This window comes from Moschus berezovskii, chromosome 4 (assembly GCF_049115385.1).
Source record: "Moschus berezovskii isolate FMDL1 chromosome 4, NW_MosBer_1.0, whole genome shotgun sequence".
Classification (NCBI taxonomy): Eukaryota; Metazoa; Chordata; class Mammalia; order Artiodactyla; family Moschidae; genus Moschus; species Moschus berezovskii.
Window position 1 is genome coordinate 93,846,168 of NC_142463.1, and position 22,363 is coordinate 93,868,530.

At 36.9% G+C, this 22,363-nt stretch overlaps 1 protein-coding gene across 2 annotated transcripts in view; it reads right to left on the minus strand.

The window, feature by feature from the left end:
- Positions 1–1,367: 1,367 nt before the first annotated feature.
- Positions 1,368–22,363, minus strand: part of TRIM33 (tripartite motif containing 33) — a 164,980-nt gene continuing 143,984 nt past the window's right edge. For both annotated transcript variants that reach the window (XM_055403686.2, XM_055403685.2), the window contains one exon: positions 1,368–22,318. In XM_055403686.2, coding sequence (XP_055259661.1) covers positions 22,106–22,318 — 213 coding nt within the window. In that variant the 3' untranslated portion in view covers positions 1,368–22,105. The remainder of the gene's footprint in view (positions 22,319–22,363) is intronic.

The following is a 22,363-nucleotide window of genomic DNA, read 5'->3' on the forward strand; positions in this document are numbered from 1 at the left end:
AATGCTTTCCCCCCTGCTCATTGCGAAGATACACCGATTCACTGAAGGTGGCAAAATGATGCTTTGATTCCATAATTTGATTTCCATTCAACTTCATACAGGAATGCACCCCTCGTCTGCTGCTTGGTTACTCAATGCTGCAGTTCATACAGGAGAGGGCACAGTATTCGATTCTCTCCGTCTATCTACCACATTTCTAGTTAACGAATCGGTTCCCATCTTCTAAAGGGGACTGGTTTTTACACTACTTAAAGAACTCAAATATAAATGTATTTTATGGGTTTCAATCAGTTGCAATTCTTTTTGAAATTAAAATTGTATCATTTTTGGAAAATGGATATCTTTCCACATTGGCTCCTGAGTCCTTATGATATGCCAATAGTAGTGATTAACTTCCTTCATTTTCATGTGATAAGATGCTCCGGGCTTATATGTTTCTCACACCAAAATTAGAATCAGTCACTTAACAAAATATCTGATTAATTTTGGTGGGAATACTATCTCAAGACCATAAGCTAACTTGGATATAATGACTTCTTTTGTGGAACAGTTAGGAAAGCAAAATAAACTAAAATTATTCCTTTAAAAATGAGATAATTTACATAAAATAATCAATTTAAAGTATATAGTTAGATGAATTTTTAAAAATTCATACATTTTTGTAACCACCACCCCAGCCAAAGTGTAAAACATTTTCACTACCAAAAGAGTTATGACCCTTTTTAGTAAATCTAGTCCCCCCACTGGAAACAACCACTCATCTAGATTCTATTACCATACATTAGTTTAACCCATTCAAAAGAAATGTGTACTCTCCAATTATTGGCTATTATGTTCTATAAATCCTCATTGAAATTTATATTTCCATATGCTCATTTTGGGTATATTCCTTGTAAAAAAATTAAGTTTATAAATTTTCAAATATAGTTTGACAAAGTTCCTTTTTTTACTAGGCAGTTTGGTTTGTTTATATTTACTGATTATTAATAATTGGATTTATTTCCATATTATTTTGTGCTTTCTATTCATCTTTTTATTCTCCTTTCTTCCTTAAGTTTCCCTCTTTCCTTGCATGTTTATTACACAGTCTATTATTTTTAAGTTATTATTATGCATATTAAGATCTAATAGTGGCCAGTATCTTGACTCTACTGTCAAACAATTCAAGGCCCTTAAAATGCTTTGAGTTTCTCTTTGCTGCTTATATGCTACTTTTGTTCAGTATTTTAGTTCTTATTGTTTATGAGCAGGCTTCTTTATTTTTCTAATTTTTTTGTTGTTGTTGTACCGTGTAGCATCTTAGCTGCCTGACCAGAGATGGAACCCATGACCCCTGCATTGGAAGCACAGAGTCTTAAACGCTGGACTGTCAGGGAAGTCCCTCAATATTTATTAAGCTATTTCAAATACCACACAATTCATCCACTTAAAGGATACAATTCAAAGGTTTTTAGTATAGTCACAGATATACACAATCATTACTACAGTCAATTTTAGAACATTTTTCATCACTTCCAAAAGAAACTCCATGCCCTTTAGCTGTCAATCCCTGACCCTTGGCAACTACAAATCTATTTTCTGTCTCCTGTAAGTTTCCCTGTATAAACACATACTGCTTATACATTAGTCACTGATGAACATTAGATTATTTCCACCTTTTGGCTAGTAGGAATAATATTGCTAAAAAGAATTGTGTGCAAGTTTCTGTGTGGAACTAGGTTTTCATTTCTGTTTATACACTAGGAGGGTAATTCTGGATCATATGGTAAAGCTATGCTTAATAGTTTCAGGAAGTGCTAGACTGTTTTTGAAAGCAGCTGTACCACATTAGTCTCACCAGCAGTGTATGAGGGTTCTGAGATCTCCACATGCTCACACTTGTTATCTGACTTCTTACTTCTAGCCATCCTAGGGGTTTGCTCTGCATTTCCCTGATGATTTTGAGCCTCTTTTCTTGTGCTTATTGGCCATTTGTATATCTTCTTTGGAGAAATGTTTGTTCAGATCCTTTACCCGTTTCTAATTAGGTTATTTGTCTTTTTATTGAATTTTAAGAGAGGAGTAAATTCTGGGTATGGTCCTTTTCAGATGTATGATTTGCAAATATTTTCTCCCATTCTGTGGGTTTTTACTTTCTTGATGGTATCCATTGATGAATATGAAATTTGATATTCATATGAAGTCATTTATCTCTTTGTTGTTGCTATGCTTTTGGTGTCATGTCTAAGAATTCTTTGCCAAATACAAGTTAATGAAGATTTTTCCCCTGTGCTGTCTTCTAAAACTTTTATGTGTGTGTGTGTTGTCACTTAAGTCATGTCTGACTCTTTGCGACCCCGTGGACTGTAGCTTGCCAGGCTTCTCTGTCCATGGGAATTTTTTCAGGCAAGAATACTGAAGTGGATTATCATGCCATCCTCCAAGGAATTTTCCTGACCCAGGGATTGAGTCCATGTCTCTTATGTCTCCTGCATTGGCAGGTGGGTTCTTTCTCTCTTATAGTTACATTTCTGATACACTTTGTTATAAGGTAACAGTCCAACTGCATTATTTTGTCCATGGCTATCTGGTTGAACGACTCACATTTGTTGAAAAGACTGTTCTTTGGCCAATTGAATTGCCTTGGCACTCTTGTTAACAAATTAGCTGACCAGAGATTTATGGGTTTATTTCTGGAGTTCTTTTCCATTGATCTGTCTGTGTCCATACCATAATGTCTTGATTATCTTTGCTTTCTGATAAGTTTTGATGAGAAGTGTGAAACCTCTTTATTCCTTTTCAAGCTTGTTTTAACTATCCTGTCCTTTGCATTTCCATGTGAGCTTTAGAATTACCTCATCAATTTCTACAGAGAAGTCATCTTGGATTTTGATAGGGATTATACCAAATCTATTGACATATATCAGTTGGAGTATTGCATTATTAACAATGTTAAGTCTTCTGATCCATGAATGAGATGCTTTTCTAAGTACTCAGATCTTTTAATTCTGTTTTATACTTTTCAGAATTTAAGTTTTGCACTCATTTGGTTAAATTTAATTCTTAAGTGTTATAAACCACCCTTGTGGCAGAAAGCAAAGAAGAATTAAAGAGCCTCTTGATGAAAGTCAAAGAGGGGAGTGAAAAAGTTGGATTAAAACTCAACATTCAAAAAACTAAGATCATGGCACCCGGTCCCATCACGTCATGGCAAATATATGGGGAAACAATGGAAACAGTGACAGACTTTATTTTTTGGGGCTCCAAAATCACTGCAGATGGTGACTGCAGCCATGAAATTAAAAGATGCTTGCTCCTTGGAAGAAAAGCTATGAACAACCTACACAGCATATTAAAAATCAGAGAGACATTACTTTGCCAACAAAGGTCCATCTAGTCAAAGCTATGGTTTTTCCAGTAGTCATGTATGGATGTGAGAGGTGAACCATAAAGAAAGCTGAGTGCTGAAGAACTGATGCTTTTGAACTGAGGTGTCAGAGAAGATTCTTGAGAGTCCCTTGGACTGCAAGGAGATCCAACCAGTCCATCCTAAAGGAAATAAGTCCTGAATATTCATGGGAAGGACTGATGCTAAAGCTGAAACTCCAATACTTTGGCCACCTGATGTGAAGAACTGATTCATTGGAAAAGACCCTGATGCTGGGCAAGAATGAAGGCAGGAGGAGAAGGGGATGACAGAGGACGAGATGGTTGGATGGCATCACAGACTCAATGGAGATGAGTTTGAGTAAACTCTGGGAGTTGGTGATGGTGACTGCAGGCCTGGCGTGCTGCAGTCCATGTGATCACAGATTAGAACACGACTGAGCAACTGAACTAAACTGAACTGATTATTTTTGATGCTATTATGATTGGAACTTTTTTCTTAATTTTATTTTCAGGTCATTTATTTGAAATGTGTAGCAACACGGTGGATTTTTATTTATTGATCTTATATTCTGCAACCTTGCTGAACATGATTTTTAGTTTTAGTAGATTTTTACTAGATTCATTAGGATTTTTACTATAGAATCATGTCATCTGTAAATGGAGATACTTCATCCAATTTGGACGTCTTTTAAATATTTTTCTTGCCTAACAGCCCTGGCTAGAGCCCCCAGTAAAATGCTGAATAGTAGTAAACTTTGGCCACCTGATTTGAAGAACTGACTCATTGGAAAAGATTCTGATGCTGGGAAGTATTGGGGGTGGGAGAAGAAGGGGACGACAGAGGATGAGATGGCTGGATGGCAGCACTGACTCGATGGACATGAGTTTGAGTAAACACTAGGAGTTGGTGATGGATAGGGAGGCCTTGCATGCTGCAGTCCATGGGGTCACATCACCAACTCCTGGTGTTTCCAATGAGTCAGTTCTTCACATCAGGTGGCCAAAGTATTGGAGTTTCAGCTTTAGCATCAGTCCTTCCCATGAATATTCAGGACTTATTTCCTTTAGGATGGACTGGTTGGGTCTCCTTGCAGTCCAAGGGACTCTCAAGAGTCTTCTCCAACACTACAGTTCAAAAGCATCAATTCTTCAGAGATCAGCTTTCTTTATAGTCTAACTCTCACATCCATACATGGCTACTGGAAAAACCATAGCCTTGATTAGATAGACCTTTGTTGACAAAGTAATGTCTCTGCTTTTTAATATGCTGTCTAGGTTGGTCGTAACTTTCCTTCCAAGGAGTAACTGTCTTTTAATTTCATGGCTGCAGTCGCCATCTGCAGTGATTTTGGAGCCCCATAAAATAGTCAGCCACTGTTTCCCCATCTATTTGTCATGAAGTGATGGGACTGGATGCCATGATCTTAAGTTTTCTGAATGTTGAGCTTTAAGCCAACTTTTTCACTCTCCTCTTTCATCAAGAGGCTTTTTAGTTTTTCACTTTCTGCCATAAGGGTGGTGTCATCTGCATATCTGAGGTTATTGATATGTCTCCTGGCAATCTTGATTCCAGCTTGTGCTTCATCCAGCCCAGCATTTCTCATGATGTACTCTGCATATAAGTTAAATAAGCAGGGTGACAATATACAGCCTTGACGTACTCCTTTTCCTATTTGGAACCAGTCTGTTGTTCCATGTCCAGTTCGAACTGCTGCTTCCTGACCTGCATACAGGTTTCTCAAGAGGCAGGTCAGGTGGTCTGGTATTCCCATCTCTTTCAGAATTTTCCACAGTTTATTGTGATCCACACAGTCAAAGACTTTGGCATAGTCAATAAAGCAGAAATAGATGTTTTTCTGCTTCTGTTAGGTCCATACCATTTCTGTCCTTAATTATTGAGTCCATCTTTACAGGAAATGTTCCCTTGGTATCTCTAATTTTCTTGAAGAGATCTCTAGTCTTTCCCATTCTATTGTTTTCCTCTATTTCTTTGCATTGATCACTGAGGTAGGCTTTCTTATCTCTCCTTGCTATTCTGTGGAACTCTGCATTCAAATGGGTATATCTTTCCTTTTCTCCTTTGCTTTTTGCTCCTCTTCTTTTCACAGCTATTTGTAAGGCCTCCTCAGACAGCCATTTTGCTTTTTGCATTTCTTTTCCATGGGGATGGTCTTGGTCCCTGTCTCCTGTACAATGTCACGAACCTCCGTCCATAGTTCATCAGGCACTCTGAATATCAGATCTATTCCCTGAAACCTATTTCTCACTTCCACTGTATAATCAATAGGGATTTGATTTAGGTCATACCTGAATGGTCTAGTGGTTTTCCCTACTTTCTTCAATTTAAGTCTGAATTTGGCAAGCAGTTCATGATCTGAGCCACAGTCAGCTCCTGGGCTTGTTTTTGCTGACTGTAGAGAGCTCCATTTTTGGTTGCAGAGAATATAATCAATCTGATTTTGGTGTTGACCATCTGGTGATGTCCATGTGTAGAGTGTTCTCTTGTGTTACTGGAGGAGGGTGTTTACTATGACAGTGTGTTCTCTTGGCAGAACTCTATTAGCCTTTGCCCTGCTTCATTCTGTACTCCAAGGCCATATTTGCCTGTTACTCCAGGTGTTTCTTGGCTTCCTACTTTTGCATTCCAGTCCCCTATAGTGAAAAGGACATCTTTTTCGGGTGTTAGTTCTAGAAGTTCTTGTAGGCCTTCATAGAACCGTTCAGCTTCTTCAGCGTTACTGGGCAGGGCATAGACTTGGATTACCGTGATGTGATAGTCAATATCACAGATTTTTCATAGATGTCCTTAGGTTAAGAAAGCTCCTTTCTACTCCTAGTTTGTTGAATATCTTTTTTTTTTTTTAGTTTATCATGAAGGGGTTTTAGAATCTGCCAAGTGCTTTTCTTCCATCTACTGAGATGATGTAATTTGTTTTTTACTGTATTGATTCAATTGATATTACATTGACTTTCAGATGTTGAACTTTACGTCCCTCAGGTAAATCCTACTTGGCCATGGTGTATAATTCATCTTTAAGTTAGTTAGTGTTTTGTTGACCTGAACATCCATAGCAATAGACATTTGTCTGTAGTCCTTTCTTATGATGTCTGGTTTTGGTATCAGGGTAATGCCTCATAAAATTGGAAAGTATTCATTATCTATTTTTGGGACCATTTTATGAAAAATTGATATAGCTTATTTAAATTCAGTAGAGAAGCCAACTGAGCCAGGCTTTTCTTCGTGGGTAGTTTTTTGTTTTTAAAATTACTTCAGACTGTTCACTTGTTAGAGGCCTATTCACCTTATCTATTGTTTTCTTTAGTTTTGGTATTTTCATAGGAATTTATTCTTTTCATCTAGGTTTATCTAATTTGTTGTCACACAATCACTTATTGTATTCTCTTATCTGTTTTTTGGGTGGGGAGTGACAGAGTGATACCTTGCAGCATTCAGGACCTCAGTTCCCTCACCAGAGGTGGAAACTGTGCCCCCTGCAGTGGAATAACAGTCTTAACCACTGGACCACCTGGAAAGTCTCATTGTCCTTTTGTTTCTAATAAGATCAGTGGCAGGAAGGAAATATATACTACTACTACAACAACATATAAAATGGGTAACCAACAGGGTCCTACTGTATAGCACAGAGAATTATACTCAATATTTTATAATAACCTATTAAAAAATCTGAACATATAATACCTATATGAAATATACATGAAACTGAACAGCTGTGCTATCTGTACACCTGAAACTAACACAGTATTGAAAATCAACTGTACTTCAATTTAAAAAAACCAAAGCAAAAAAGATCAGTGGTAACATTCCATCCTTCACTGGATTCTAGTAATTAGAATCTTTTTTTTCCCCCTTGATTAATCTTGCTAAAAGTTTGTCAATTCTGTTGATCTTCCCAAAATCAGCTTTAAATTTTATTGATTTTTTTCCCTATTGTCTTTATGTATTTCATAGATTTCAGCTCTGGTCTCTCCTTTCTTTTGTTTGCTTTGGGTACAGTTTGCTATATATTTTCAGTGTCTTAAGTTGGAAGGTTGCTATGCTGTGCTTAGTCACTCATGGTATTTGACTTTTTGCAACCTGATGGACTGTGGCCTGCCAGACTCCTCTCTCCAGGCAAGAATACTGGAGCAGGTTTCCATTCCCTTCTCCAGGGGATCTTCCCCACCCAGGGATTGAACCAGGGTCTCCTGCATTGCAGGTATTCTTTACCGTCTTGAGTCACCAGCGAAGCCCAAGATTACTGGAGCAAGTAGCCTAACCCTTCTCCAGGGTATCTTCCTGACCCAGGAATGGAACTGGAGAAAATGGCAACCCACTCCAACATTCTTGCCTGGAAAATCCCATGGACAGAGGAGCCTGGCAGGCTACAGTCCATGGGGTTGCAAGAGTTGGACACGACTTAGCTAATAAACCACCTCCTGTAATGCAGGCAGATTCTTTACCATCTGAGCAACCAGGGAAGCCCACTGGAAGGTTATGATTCAATTTTTTTATTACCATAGGCATTTATAGCTATAAATTTCCCTCTGCTGCTGCTGCTGAGTCACTTCAGTCGTGTCCGACTCTGTGTGACCCCATAGACAGAAGCCCACCAGGCTCCCCCATCCCTGGGATTCTCCAGGAAAGAACACTGGAGTGGGTTGCCATTTCCTTTTTCGTAAGTTGTTATATTTTGTGTTACTTTTATTCATCTCAAAGTATATCCTGATTTCCCTTGATTTCTTCTTTGAACCACTGGTTATTTGAGTGTTACACTTAATAATTCACTTATTTGTGATTTTTCTCAAACTTTTTTCTATTCTGATTTCATTCCATTGTTGATGAAAAACATTTTGCATTATTTCTATCCTCTTAGACTTATTAGATCAGCTGGTTTATAGTTTTGTTCATCTTGTTTCATTGTTCTTTCCGGTTGTATTAGCCATTATTCAAAGCGAGATATTGAAATCTCCAACTATTACTGTTGTACTACTTCTCCCTTCATGTCTATCAGTTTTTCGCTGTCTTGGATTTTTGTGCTATTAGTAGGTAAATGTGTAATTGTTACATCCCCCTGAGGTGGACTGACACTTAATCACTTTATAAAATGTTCCTCATACTATGTCTTGGTCTAAAGTTATTCTCTCTCAAAGTGTAAGCACTCCAAGTTTCTTGGGGTTGCTGTTTGCAGGACACATTTTATTCCCTTCTATTATTTCAATATATTTGCATCTTTGAATCTACATTTCCTGCAGAAAATATGTATTTATCCATTCAGTCTGACCATCTCAGTCATTTAGTTGGATTGCTTAATCATCACATTTACTGTTTTTAATTAACATCATTGGATTAATGCCTAACTTTTTAATTTTTGCTTTCTATGTCTCAAGTCTGTTTCTTAGTCTTCTTTTAATGCCTTCTTTTGCTTTAAGTAAATATTTTCCAAAGCCGTATTTTAATGTCTTTCAATTTTCACTGTACATTTTGAGGGTTTTTAAGTTTTTCTGGGCTTTACCATACACATCTTAACATGATCAGCTACACTTTTCCTAACTAATTCCTTATAGAAATATTACTCTTATAGCTCTATTCCAGTTTCCTCCTTTTTGTAATATTATACATAAAATTTCATTAGTTATAAACCCAACAGTACACTATTATAATTATTTAACCAATTGAAATGTTGACAACATGGGTTTGAACAGCATGGGACCACTTATACATGCAGCTTCTTCAATAAATACATTCTCTAGTACCACACAACCCACAGCTGGCTGAACCCCTGGATGCAGAGCAACAGACAGGGAGGGCCAACTATAATATCACACATGGATTTTCAAATGCAGTGCCCCAACCCCATGTTGTTCAAGGGTCAACTGTATAGTAATTTCCTTATGCCAATATAACTCCTACCCACCTCCTTTATGCTGTTATTAGCAAATACAAAATATATATATTTCAGTCTGGGTCCAATGACATATAATATACATATTGTTCCACACAATAGAAATGAAGTTGCTATTTACAATTAAGGAAAATATGCATTTATGTTTATATAGTTACATAACATCTTACACAATTACCTCTACTGAAACAGATTCAGATTACCACATGGTATCATTTGCTTTCAACCTTAACTCCTCTTTAAATTTTTTGTAAGGCAGATCTCCTAGCAACAAATTCTGTCACATCTTGCTTTATCTGAAAAAGTCTTCAATTTACCTTTACTTCTGAAAGGGACCTTTGCTGGATATAGCAGTCTTGGTTGACATTCTTTTCCTCTGAGGATTTTGAATTTTATCTACAGCCTTCTGGTCAATTGTTACCCTTATTCTTTTGAAAGTAGGTTTTTCTCCTGCTTCTTTCAAGATATTCTGTCTTCACCTGGGGCGAATTCATGTCAATGTATGGCAAAACCAACCAATATTGTCAAATAAAAAAATAAATTAAAAAAAAAAGATATTCTGTCTTTGACACTTTTAAATTTGATATCTCTGAAGAACTGCTTTTATCATATTTGGGTTCACTAAATTTCCTGGACTATCAAGTTATTGATTTGCAATACTTTTTATTTTTACTTCTCCCTTCTCTCCTCTCCTTCTGGTATTCCCATTCTGCTTATGTTAAGGGTCTTCAATAGTGTCCCACATTTCTCTGAAGCTGTATTCATTTTTTAAAAATTTCTATTGATCCATCTTCACGTTCATCTATTCGTTCTTCTTCCAGTTCAAGTTTACTTGAAGTTGCAGCCTCTCTAGTTAATTTTTAAAATTGTACCCTTCAACTCCAAAATTTCCATTTGGTTCTTTTTTTTTTGCTGTACCACACAGCTTTCAAAACTTCCCTGACCAGGGATCAAACCCGTGTCCCCTGCAGTGGAAGTGTGGAGTCTTAACCACTGGACCACCAGCGAAGTCCATTTCTTTTGAATAACTCTCTATTGATATCCTCCATGTAATATAACACGGTCATCGTATCTTCATTTACTTTTTAACCATGCTTTCCTTTAGTTTTATTTTCAAGTCTCTTGTCACTCTTACAGTTTCTGTTGAATGCTTTATTTCCAGTGTATGAGTTACACTCCCATTTCTTTGCATGACTATTTGTCAGGAACTGAAGATTTTAGATAATGCATTGTAGCAATGGGTCCATCCCCTCCCTCATCTCCAAGGATTGGTATTTGTGACTGTCCGAAATTTAGTGACTTAAAATTGGCTTAAAACTCAACATTCAAAAAACTTAGATCATGGCATCTGGTCCCATCACTTCATGGCAAACAGATGGGGAAACAATGGAAACAGTGACAGACTTTATTTTCTTGGACTCCAAATCACTGCAGATGGTGACTGCAGCCATGGAATTAAAAGATGTTTTCTCTTTGGAAGAAAAGCTATGACCAACCTAGATAGCACATTAAAAGGCAGAGACATTATTTGTCAACAAAGGTCCACCTAGTCAAAGCGATGGTGTTTCCAGGAGTCATGTATGTATGTGAGAGTTGGACCGTAAAGAAAGCTGAGCGCCGAAGAACTCACGCTTTGATGTTGAAGACTCTTGAGAGTCCCTTGGACTGCAAGATCAAACCAGTCAATTCTAAAGCAAGTCAGTCTTGAATATTCATTGGAAGGACTGATGCTGAAGCTCCAATACTTTTGCCACCTGCTGTGAAGAACTGACTCACTGGAAAAGACCCTGATGCTGGGAAAGACTGAAGGCAGGAGAAGGGGACAACAGAGGATGAGATGGTTGGATGGCATCCCCAACTTGATGTACATGAATTTTGAGCAAGTTCTGGGAGCTGGTGATGGACAGAGAGGTCTGGCATACTGCAGTCCATGGGGCCACAAAAGTCGGACATGACTGAGTGACTGAACTGAACTGGAATTTAGTGAAATGTTACCTCCTCCCCTCTCCCAGTATTAAGCTTTCAATGTACCTCAAGAGGCACAGCTTTGGGTATAATCACAAATTCTTGGGGTTTAGTAAGGTTCCCTTGTTTCTTTGACTATGCTCAGCTGTTAAACTCACGTACTGTTTTCAACAATGCTGTGGGGCATAAAAGTGCTCTATAAACTACTCCATCATGTTGGAGTATTCTGGCGCCTTTAAAGGTAGAAACTTACAATCCCAGTGATGGCTCCTTCAAGCTACCTCATTCCCTATAAACTAGTTGAAAGTGAAAGTTGCTCAATTGTATCCAACTCTTTGTGACCCCATGGACTAAACAGTCCAAGGAATTCTCTAGGCCAGAATACTGGAGTGGGTAGCCTTTCCATTCTCCAGCGGATCTTCCCAACCCAGCAATTAAACCAGGGTCTCCTGCACTGCAGGCAGATTCTTTACCAACTGAGCTATCAGGGAAGCCCTTATAAACTAGTGACCTTGAATTTCATCTCAGTTGTCTCTTGTCACAACCTCTAGTGTTTCCTTTTCTTGGGCTCTACAACCACTGTGGATGGTGACTGCAGCCATGAAATTGGAAGACAGCTGCTTCTTGGCAGGAAAGCTATGACAAACCTAGACTGTTTAAAAGCAAACGCATCACCTTACTGACAAAGGTCTGTTTAGTCAAGGCTATGGTCTTTTCAGCAGTCATGTATGGATATGAAAGCTGGACAATAAAGAAGGCAGAGCACAAAAGAACTGGTGCTCCCAAACTGTGGTGATGGAGAAGAATCTTGAGAACCTTGGAAAGCAAGGTCAAACAAGACAATTTTAAGGAAATCAACCCTGAATATTCATTGGAAGGACTGACACTGAACTCTAATACTTTGGCCACCTGATGCGAACAGCTGACTCACTGGAAAAGACCCTGATGCTGGGAATAAGAGGGCAGGAGAAGAGGACAACAGAGGATGAGACATTTGGAAGGCATCACCAATTCCATGGGCATGAACTTGGACATACTCCAGGAGACTGTGAGGGACAGGGAAGCCTGGCGTGCTGTAGCGCATAGGGTCATGAAGAGTTAGACACAACACGGCGACTGAACAACTAGTGTTGTGCCGTCAGGTATGAAGTTATCAATGCTCTGTTGAGAAATGAAGTTGCTTCTTTCACAAAAGAAAAGGAGATATTGGTTTCATAAACTGCTTCTCCTTCAAGGGAAAATCTCTTAAGCCCAAGCCTAGACAATGTCAAATTTCTGCGTGTGACACCCCTAGAAGCTCAGTGGAGGAGGTGGGAAAGCAGCCTGAGGTCTCAGTTTGCCTCTCCTGGCATGGAACCACCACTTCATGAGACAGGGCAAAGGTGATCAGTGTCCCAGTATTTTAAGCACGCCACATTCAAGGTGGAGCCTCCTTTCTGAGTGGAGGTTGAATAGAAGAATGCTCCCACTTCTAACCACACTCAAGACTTGGCACCAGCAACAGGCAGCTGGGGGCAGGATGAGACGTATGTCCTGCTTTTCCTAGGAAAAGAGCCTTCCAACTAGGAATTGAGAGGAAGCCTGTGTTTTGGGTTGCAGCAGTCTGAAGTCTCTATGTCACAGAGGTTACAAGGGAGAGGAGGGCGTCTTGGAATGTTTAGAACCTGTTAACGGTTGAACTAACAGAATTTTCACATGTTTTCTTGAAGAGATGTTTCTTCATCTGCTGTTTGCACACAGGACCACCTTCAGGGGCTTTATATGTTTTTTCCAGTTTCCAGGAAGTGGAAATGCTGTTGCCATAAATCATTCAGCCTTTTTTTAACTTGCAAAAACTGACATTATTGTTTTATAAAGTTTACCCTCATTAACCATTGTCTTTGGTCACCATTCCTTACTATGTCTTAGATTTTTGTTTCTGCTTTTCTTGGAGTGAACCCTCACATTCATTTAATGTAGACAGATATATTGGTAGTAAACCCTTATTAGCCAAAACATGCTTGCCCCTTTTGATAGTCTTGGGTACAAAATTCTGGCCTAACAGCTTCCTCTCAATATCTAAAATATTATTCCACTATCTTTTGGTTTTCACTGTTATTCTTAAACAGCTGTTAAGACTACTGTTCCTTTCAGGAGGGCTCTTCTCTTACTCTTTTAAGACCTTCTATTTTGGTGGTTTTGCTTTGTAAGAATATTACTCTGACTTCTCACTTTTTGTCTGTCTTCCACAACCTAGCTCAGTAGATCTAGATGATGATTTTTTTCCCCAGACACCACCAATTTGAAGATGTTTTTACTTCAAATTTGGCAAATTCTTAGCAAAATGCCCTCAAATATCATCCATAAGTATTCTATCATCTCCATCTCATACTTTATTAGATGTTCTTGACCTTCTCCATATATTCTCAATGTCCTTTAACCTATCCTTCATATACTCTATAATATACTGCATTTTGCATAATTCATCTTTGTCTTTCATCTGTTTTTTATTTCTAAATATTTCAGGTCTGACTGGTTATTTTTCTTTCCATGAACTCTTGTTATCCTGCACCTCCACCATTTTTAATACTCTTATTCCTTCTCAAACTGTTGATGCTTTACTCCTGGTATTGTATTTCAATGAATGTAAGCCATCAAATATTGAAGGATACGCCATTTTTTTTGACCACTAACATAACCAAAATATACTACACAATGCCATCCCAGTTTTAGACATGTTAATTTAAAAAGTCTTTGAACACTCATCCAATACAGTCATTATGGGTCAAAATCCGCTGTTTCTCCCAATTTTAAGAAAACTTATTTTTGCCATTCTGAATGAATCCAAGACTACTGGCACATTACCTACGAACATTATTGGAGATTGGGTCTCAAGTGGTTTCTGTAAGACTATTAACATTAATTCTGTTAAGTGGCTGCAATCACCTCTAACCTGAACCTACTTTAATTTCTATGACTGGATAAATAATATGAGTCAGTGTTGGCTTGTGGGTACAAATTCTCAGGGAAGATCTTTTTTCTTCCCTGTACCTAGTTTCCTCTCTGAAGTAGGCTATTGTGGTTCACTCTTTCATTGAGTGTATCATATTTTGAGGTCCCAGGTTTTAGAAAAACACCTCATTCTGACTTCACACTTATATTGGCATTCCAAAGTCCTGAGGACACCTGGAGCAATGGTCCTCTTAATTCTTCTCTGGATTCATGCTTTTTGTCCCACCCTTCATTAATTTTATTTTGAAAATTTTCAAGTCTCCAGAAGTTCCAAACAACATGCACTCATCTACCTTTAACTGACTTACCAGTTTTCCTGGCACATATGCACTATCATACATACACACATATTTTGCCTAACCATTTATGATAATACTTCATCCCTAGGTATTAGAGCATGCCATCTCCTAAGAAAAAAGGACTTTTCTATATAAGCACAAATCTATTATCACTAAGGAAATTAAACATTCCATATCATTTAAGAGTTTATATACAGATTTTCACAGATGTGCCTAAAATGTTTTAATGGCTGGGACTATTTAATTCAAGATCAAATCTAAGGTCATGTACTACATGTAACTGATCTAGAATAGCCTCCACATCTGTTTTATAAAACAGTTACTTAAAGTAACTGTATCAAGCATCTCTGTAAATGTCTTATATTCCACCTATGTCTATTCCACATGATTAGATTCAGGCCAAATACTTTTGGCAAAAATGATACAGGTGACAAGGTGGAGTTTTGAGCATCTTCCTTCCTAACTCAGCAATACACTTAAACAAGGTTTTTGTTTTTAACTGAGTCTTATTCAGCATTTCAGACATTTGGACCATCCGGGTTCCTCAGGGTATGCAGTCTGCCATGTTGCAGAAACTGATGTCCTTGTATATTGCCTTTCCAAATCAACTAATTAACATATTTGTAAACAAAAGAACATTTACCACTACCTGAGGCTCAAGTAATATGAAAAGGAAGCTTGAGACAAAAGCTGGCACTAGGTTCTATATCCTACCTGTTAATTTTTGCATTTATTCTCCCTACAAATCTAAGGCAAAATATGAGTATCTGCTGGGATTCAAAAGTCTAACTACCAACTAAATTAGTGAATGACAAGTTTACTACTTCAAGAGGATAGATTTACAAATCTTAAGGTCCTGTATTGAAGTCTTTTATCTCATCAGTAAAAAGGGAGAAATTTACATTTCTAACCTGCCCCTTTTCATGGCAATAACAGGCAGGAGAAACAGGAAAAATGAAGCTAAATGGTTTTTGAGAACTTACTATGTGTCAACCCTGCAGCTACAACGGATCTTGTGTCTATAGCAATTCCATGACCTAGATATGAATATCCCCATTTCCCAACATAAATAATCAAAGTACACACAGATCAATAAATCTAAGTTTATCACTTCAAAAGGTTTCAACCAAAGACTGCCCAATGGTCAAAATCCATTCTTTTTACAATGCATATAGAAAGGTAACAATTTGGAAATTTCATTCTGATGTTTTACTTAATTATTCATGACCATTAGCTCTGAATAACCTAAAGAAAAACCAACGTCATATTTCTTTAAAGAACAGCCTACACTCAGTCATTAATCTAACCCACTGAACTCTTGCTGCTGTCCAAATTGGAACAGGTCTTATCAAAAGGTCATCTATGGCTTCTAAATTCCTATAGTTACTGGCCACTTTAGCATTATTTCATCTCTTGTTCCAACACTTTATCACTGATTACTTCACATCCCTTCCTGCAGCCTTTTTCTCGTCTTCCATTATAGCTCTCCTGGCTTTCTTCCATGGCTAACCATAGGGTACTTCTGAAGACTTTTTTTTTCCTCCTACTCCTTAAATGTCTCTTGGCATTAAGGACTCTACCCTTTTCATTCTATATATCTCCTAGGCAATACTATACTCTTAACATTGTTACCAACTATTATGCAAGTGGCTCAACTCTGACATTTGTTGGTGAATGCCTAGGCATATTCATGAATTCATATTCATGTGCTAGGCATATTCAGTGAATACAACAGACGTGATTCCTGATGTATCTTACAGATTCTATCTGCAGCCCAGATAAGCACCAGAACTATCCTAGAAGGACACCTGCTGCTGCTAAGTCACTTCAGTCGTGTCCGACTCTGTGCGACCCCATGGACGGCAGCCCACTAGGCTCCACCATCCCTGGGATTCTCCAGGCAAGAACACTGGAGTGGGTTGCCATTTCCTTCTCCAACGTGTGAAAGTGAAAAGTGAAAGTGAAGTTGCTCAGTCTTGTCCGACTAAGAGCGACCCCATGGACTGTAGCCCACCAGGCTCCTCTACCTTCTCCTTAATTTTCCAGAGGAACTTTAAACTCGACAAATCCTCAAATCTATTCCTTTCTCCCCTTATTTTAATAGGTACCACATCAACTGTCTTAGGCAACCACATGGCCTCAGTTACTGGGCCACTGGGACAGTTACTGAGATAGCTCACTTTTTAAATTTCTCTAAAATTTGACTGCCATTTTCCATCTCCATTGCCAGACAACTTAGGGCTCACCTAGATTACTCATAGCCTAAACTGCCTTTCCACCACCAATCTCTTCCATAACTCATTCTTCATAATCAGATCAGAAAGCTCATTTTAATTATGTCAACTCACCAAGCCCCATCCTGCTTAAAATTCTTCAGGGACTCCTTGTTGACCTCAGTGAAAAAGCCCCAAGCCCTTATATCATAACTTTCAAGACATTCTGCTTGAAAATGATCCTGCTCCGTTCTTCAGCTTAATATTTTATTACTCCAATTTACATTCTACCCCAGTTAAACTGACCCTTTCAGTCCTGGAATACAAAAACGTTCTCTTTTACTTTTAGGCTTCTGTATATTTATTCTCTTCATTTTCTCTTTTACCTGGTACTATCTTTTATGAGTGAGAGAGATCATTTCCCTGACCAGCAAAATTTGGGGTTAGATCCTTCTCTGTGTTACTAATTATATTCTGTGTTAATCTCTATCATTCGCAAATGGAGTATAAACAATTGGGAGGGCATGGACTGTATTTTATCTTGTTCATGAAAGTATCTCCGATGCCTCACACAGAGTGTAAATTTTTAAAATCTAAGTGATTAAGTCTCAAAGAAGAAGAAAAAAAAAGAAATTCATTTGAAAACTTTTTCAATTTTCTAATTTAATAGAAATAACCAAAACAATGTGGCTTTCAAACAAGGTTTTAAACTAATCTAATACAACTTCTACAACACATTCCAGAGCATTATAACAAGAAATATTTACAGGCAGCTAATGTATTAAATAACCATGAAAAGAAAACCTTGCTTTTATTACACACCAGCAAAAAACACAGGAACAGAACAATTAGAAACTGCAACCTTGTTTCAAAAAAATTAAATATGATTATTTAGAGAATACAATACCACAGAAACAGCACTTTTTCTTTCAGAATCATACTGAAGGGTAGTTAACTATGTGCAAAAAAAAGTAACTGTAGTATTAGTAATAATAATGAGGTGAGAGAAGAGGGGAATAATAATGAGGGGAAACAAGGAACTAGTAAGGCTGTGAATTTAACCCTTTCGTGTGTAGGTTATGTCTACATAGAAAATCAAAAGGCTTTCAAATTGCACAAATCTTCTTGTTATAGGCTTATATACATGTTTCACTGTGATTTAAAATATAGTTAATGCCTACATTTTTCAGACCAGGAGCAGACATGCATTTCGTTCTTAAGACTGAAATTTAGGCCACACTTGAAAGGGAATATTGCAGTGGCACTTGCAAGATCATTTCAGTGCCTTCCCACACAAATCTGGAGAATTTAAAAGAACAACATTTTTAACTTTAAAGATCACTTGCTAGAAAAGGGCTAAACTTAATTTTGTACACTTTGTAGTTTGATTATAATAAATATTTCCAAATTGACTTATTTTTGAAGATAATTTTGTTTCTCAGATACAATAAAAATATATAAAAGACCACAAAGGCAAACACAAGGAACTAAGATGGAAGAAATACTATACGTGCATTTTGACCAAGTAAAAGAAACCATTATATCAAGAGTATATGTTGAAATCTGAAATGTCTATGTAAACTGTGGCATATAAATTTTCTTAAAAAAGTACCTTCGATTTTTTTACTCAAATGCCTACTTTTAAAAAAATATGCAACTTTCCCCAATTTTTAAAATAAAATGCCACAATATATTGTCATTAGGTCCAGCATACATTTAAATTCCTTAATTTTTAAAAGATAGACTGGGTGATATGCATACAAACTTTCCTATAAAATCACCATCCACGAGAGGATTATGACATGCTATTAGGCAACAGACTTAAAGCAGTGTTATTGCTTTATCGAGGAGAAGATAACTGTGAGAAATAAAACATCCAGGTCTGGTATATGATGATCAAGTTGTGATTCACCTTACACCTTGGATCACCTCCAGCAGATTATTAATATAGACAGTATGAGTTAAGAATTCATGGCATGACTTAAGAACTTGATTGCTTGAATTAGGGAAGTTGGGGAGGGTAGACTACTATAAAACTACTCACTGATCCAATGTTAAGTATGCAAATAAGCAGTGCTGACCTCAAGAAATGACATTTTTTACACTTCATGTGTTGTATATTAGTGAGTATGGGTAAGGGATTTTAAAAGGCCAAGGGAGAAGGGGCCACAGCATTTACTCCATTTTAAATACTAAGAGAATAATGGATGGTAGGCCACAACCCAAGAGCATAGTCCAAATACCTAAGTCTACTGGCTTATTAAAACTAATCACTAATAGTTACATGGCAGGATACCTGCTGAGGTAATTGATAAATCTACAATTTGCACACTATAAACCTTTTGCTTCTATTTAAAAGTGTTATTTCTTTGGAGTAACTAAAAATCTCAATGTTGTAACAAAAAAATTAGAATTAACTTTAAAATTTATTTAAAATCTCCTTATATAAGAATAGAAGTCAGAAAGTACCTTATTGATTCCAAAAAGAATGATTTTGACAGTGGATTCAATGCCTTAACCTTTCTCTGGTAATGATTTGACATTTCAGTAGACCTTGACCTACAACTTCACCACACTTTGGAACACATACATGCTTCACCTTGCAAAGCAATTCTCTCACTCAGTGAATCAACTGAGCCAAGTGCTAAAAAATACAAATTTAGGTCAGAGGAACAGACCAAGGAACACTTTGTTCTTAGTGGAAATGAAAAATGAAGTGTGGTGAAAGTTTGCAAGCTTTTAAGAAAACATTTAACATCTGCAAATAAAAAATACTACATTTTAACAAAGAATACAATTTTAAGGGAGTATTAAAACAAACTGACTTCAGGGACTGATATTCAGTGTTTGTCTTTTTAAAACATAAATAAATAGGAAAATGTAAGATAACTGAATATAAATGTTTTATACTTTAACAGGCATGTTAGTGAACGAATCAGCTTAGAAACACAATGAATGATAAATGTGAAAGAAAAAAAGGTTTAATACCTTCAATATAATGGTGGTTTGTTGATAAGTTATATAATTTAACAGTAATTCCTCATCAGTATGAACCTACCTTCTGTTAACAGAAATGGAACCTATTAAATGCTGGCAATAAGTGGCTTTTTAAGAACCAATATTAAAAGAAAATAAAAACTAAAATTTCCATCGAACATGTAAATGTCTTTAAGGGAACACATTAGCTTTTAAGGCCCCAAGTATCAAATATTTTACTTACAATTTGTTTCTGGTAGAACATGTTATCTAAGACCATGAAAAGGATTCACATGAAGAGCAAGCTCAAACTATCAGAACTCAATGGCTTGGCAAAATGAAGTTACATTGCTACTCGTTACTTTCCAAAATGTGCCCTTAGGTAAGTCTCCTGATAAAAGGAAATCATGAATGTTGTAGGAAAGAGGAAAATGCACATAGATAAAGGGATTTTAACATAATTTTTCCTTTTTATAAGAAATCTGTTTTTTATAAGAATCTGAAATTTGAGTAAATTGATAAGTTTGGTATATGTTTTAAAGTTTAACTTATAACAACTGAAAGAGCTAAAAGAAAGCCACAGAATGAAGTCAACAGCAATAATAAAACTAATATACCATTAGAAGGCTTGAATCATATTTATGTTTACCCCCACCACATGTTAAAGAAAAACAACCCAAAGAAATTTGTGTAATAACTTCTTTAGAGCACTTTATTTGATTCAATACGCACTAAAAAATATTTACCTCTTAGACAATTACGTCAAATAAGTTTTTCTGAGGAGTCTACTGTCTGAACTGTTTAAGCTGAAGTTTTAAAAAGGCAAATGATTTGCCACAAATCTGCTGACATCTGAAAAATATCTAATGGCAAGTCTTCTATTTTGGTCACTTTACATTCTAATATGTCCATACAAAAGTAGGACTAAAATTTTTAACTCAACAAAAGAGAAGCCTGTACACAGTCTAGAACACACATCTTGGATCTGAGCATCACAAATGAAGAGAAGAAAAATGAAACAGAGCCAAGGTGATTTTATCTGCCTTGGGTGCTAAAATCAGGGTAGGCGGGTCTACTCCAGTAACCATTCAAGTGGGGATTGATTGGCTCATCTTCAGGATATACTTACAGGTCTGTTCTAAGTCCTTAAAGCCCCCAGTCCATGCAAATGTCCCACTTGGTGGACGGATGAGTAATCTAACCCCACCGGGTTTATTTCAATATTTTGATATTTTAATAATAAGCTGCTTCTGAAGATTTTCTGAGAAGTCTGTTCTCTATTAAAATAAGATAGAACCTCAAAATATGAATGTGAACATTAGAAATAGACAGCATATATTACAAATCCATTCTTGATAGGAACATTAGTAAGAATACATATTAGCTTAAAAAACAGGCTCAGCAAATGTTGCTGATCTGCCAGAAGTTTTAGTTCACTATTTACAAATAAGACAAAGTGAAATACAGAAAATTTTACACATTTGGTAGCTGACAGATAACTGTTTGCCAATAGTGGTCTATCAGAAAACCGATATGAAGGAAGACGGGGTAAGAGCCAGCTGTCACTTCAATCAAATTTTAAATGTACAGAAAACTAGATTAATTTTCAAACACCCATCCTACTTTTCATGGGAATAAATGTGTGATCAGATGATTTGATTAGGAAGTACAATTCTGTGGAAGTGATTTCTGGAAATGACTATTATAAATGATCTGCTACTGAAAAGTTACCATACTTCTTTCAATAGAACACCAGAGTTGATTAAATGATGATCAATGGGCATGTTTCCCAAATTCTTTAAGTATGAACAGAAAATAAAACTACTGTTGAATTCTTTAAACCAATATAAAAACTAAGCCCCAACAGCATCAAAACAAGAGAAAATATAATGGCATGATCCAATGCACATCTGCACTGATATCAAAGTGGAATCTGAGCACTTTGATTTTTGACTAGAAAATAACCCAGTACTGTGTATGTGTGAAGGGAGAGACATAAAAGTTGTTTTAGTAAATATGCACTCTAGTCCAAAGAGACAATTTAACCAGTGACATGACCCTTAAGTACTTGAACACTCAGTATTTGCACCAATCAATACCAAACGATCATCAACATCAGCCCATTCTAGCAATCAGAACCACTCTCTGAAGTAACAGAAATCTTCAAATCATTTCACTTTCATTTTTGCTTTTACTTTTAAAGTTGCAAATAGAGTCCTTTCCCCCTTTCTTGACCAGAATGTGTTTTCTGTCCATTATTTCAATCTAATACTGTGTAAAAGCTATCAGCTTCTTCAAGAAGGAGCCCACTGTAGGCAGGATATTCCAGCAACACTTAAATAGAAGTTTTTCTTTCTTTTTTGAACAACTGGTTTAAGTTCATGTCATTTTACTTTATATGTACTGGTCTCTCATCTGACTTTAGGCGTTTTCTGCGGGGCTGAATAAAGTCTTCATCAGAGTCCTCAGTTACCTCACCATCATCCTCTTCCTGCTCAAACTCTGGCAAAGGTGCGAAGGTCCTGTCTGAGTAGATCTCTGTGAGTTTATCTTCAAAGTACAATGCAACTGCTTTCCCTGCCTGAGCTACTTCTGAATCAGCCTGCAAGCAAAAGATAGGAATATTCACCTATTGGTAATGCATATT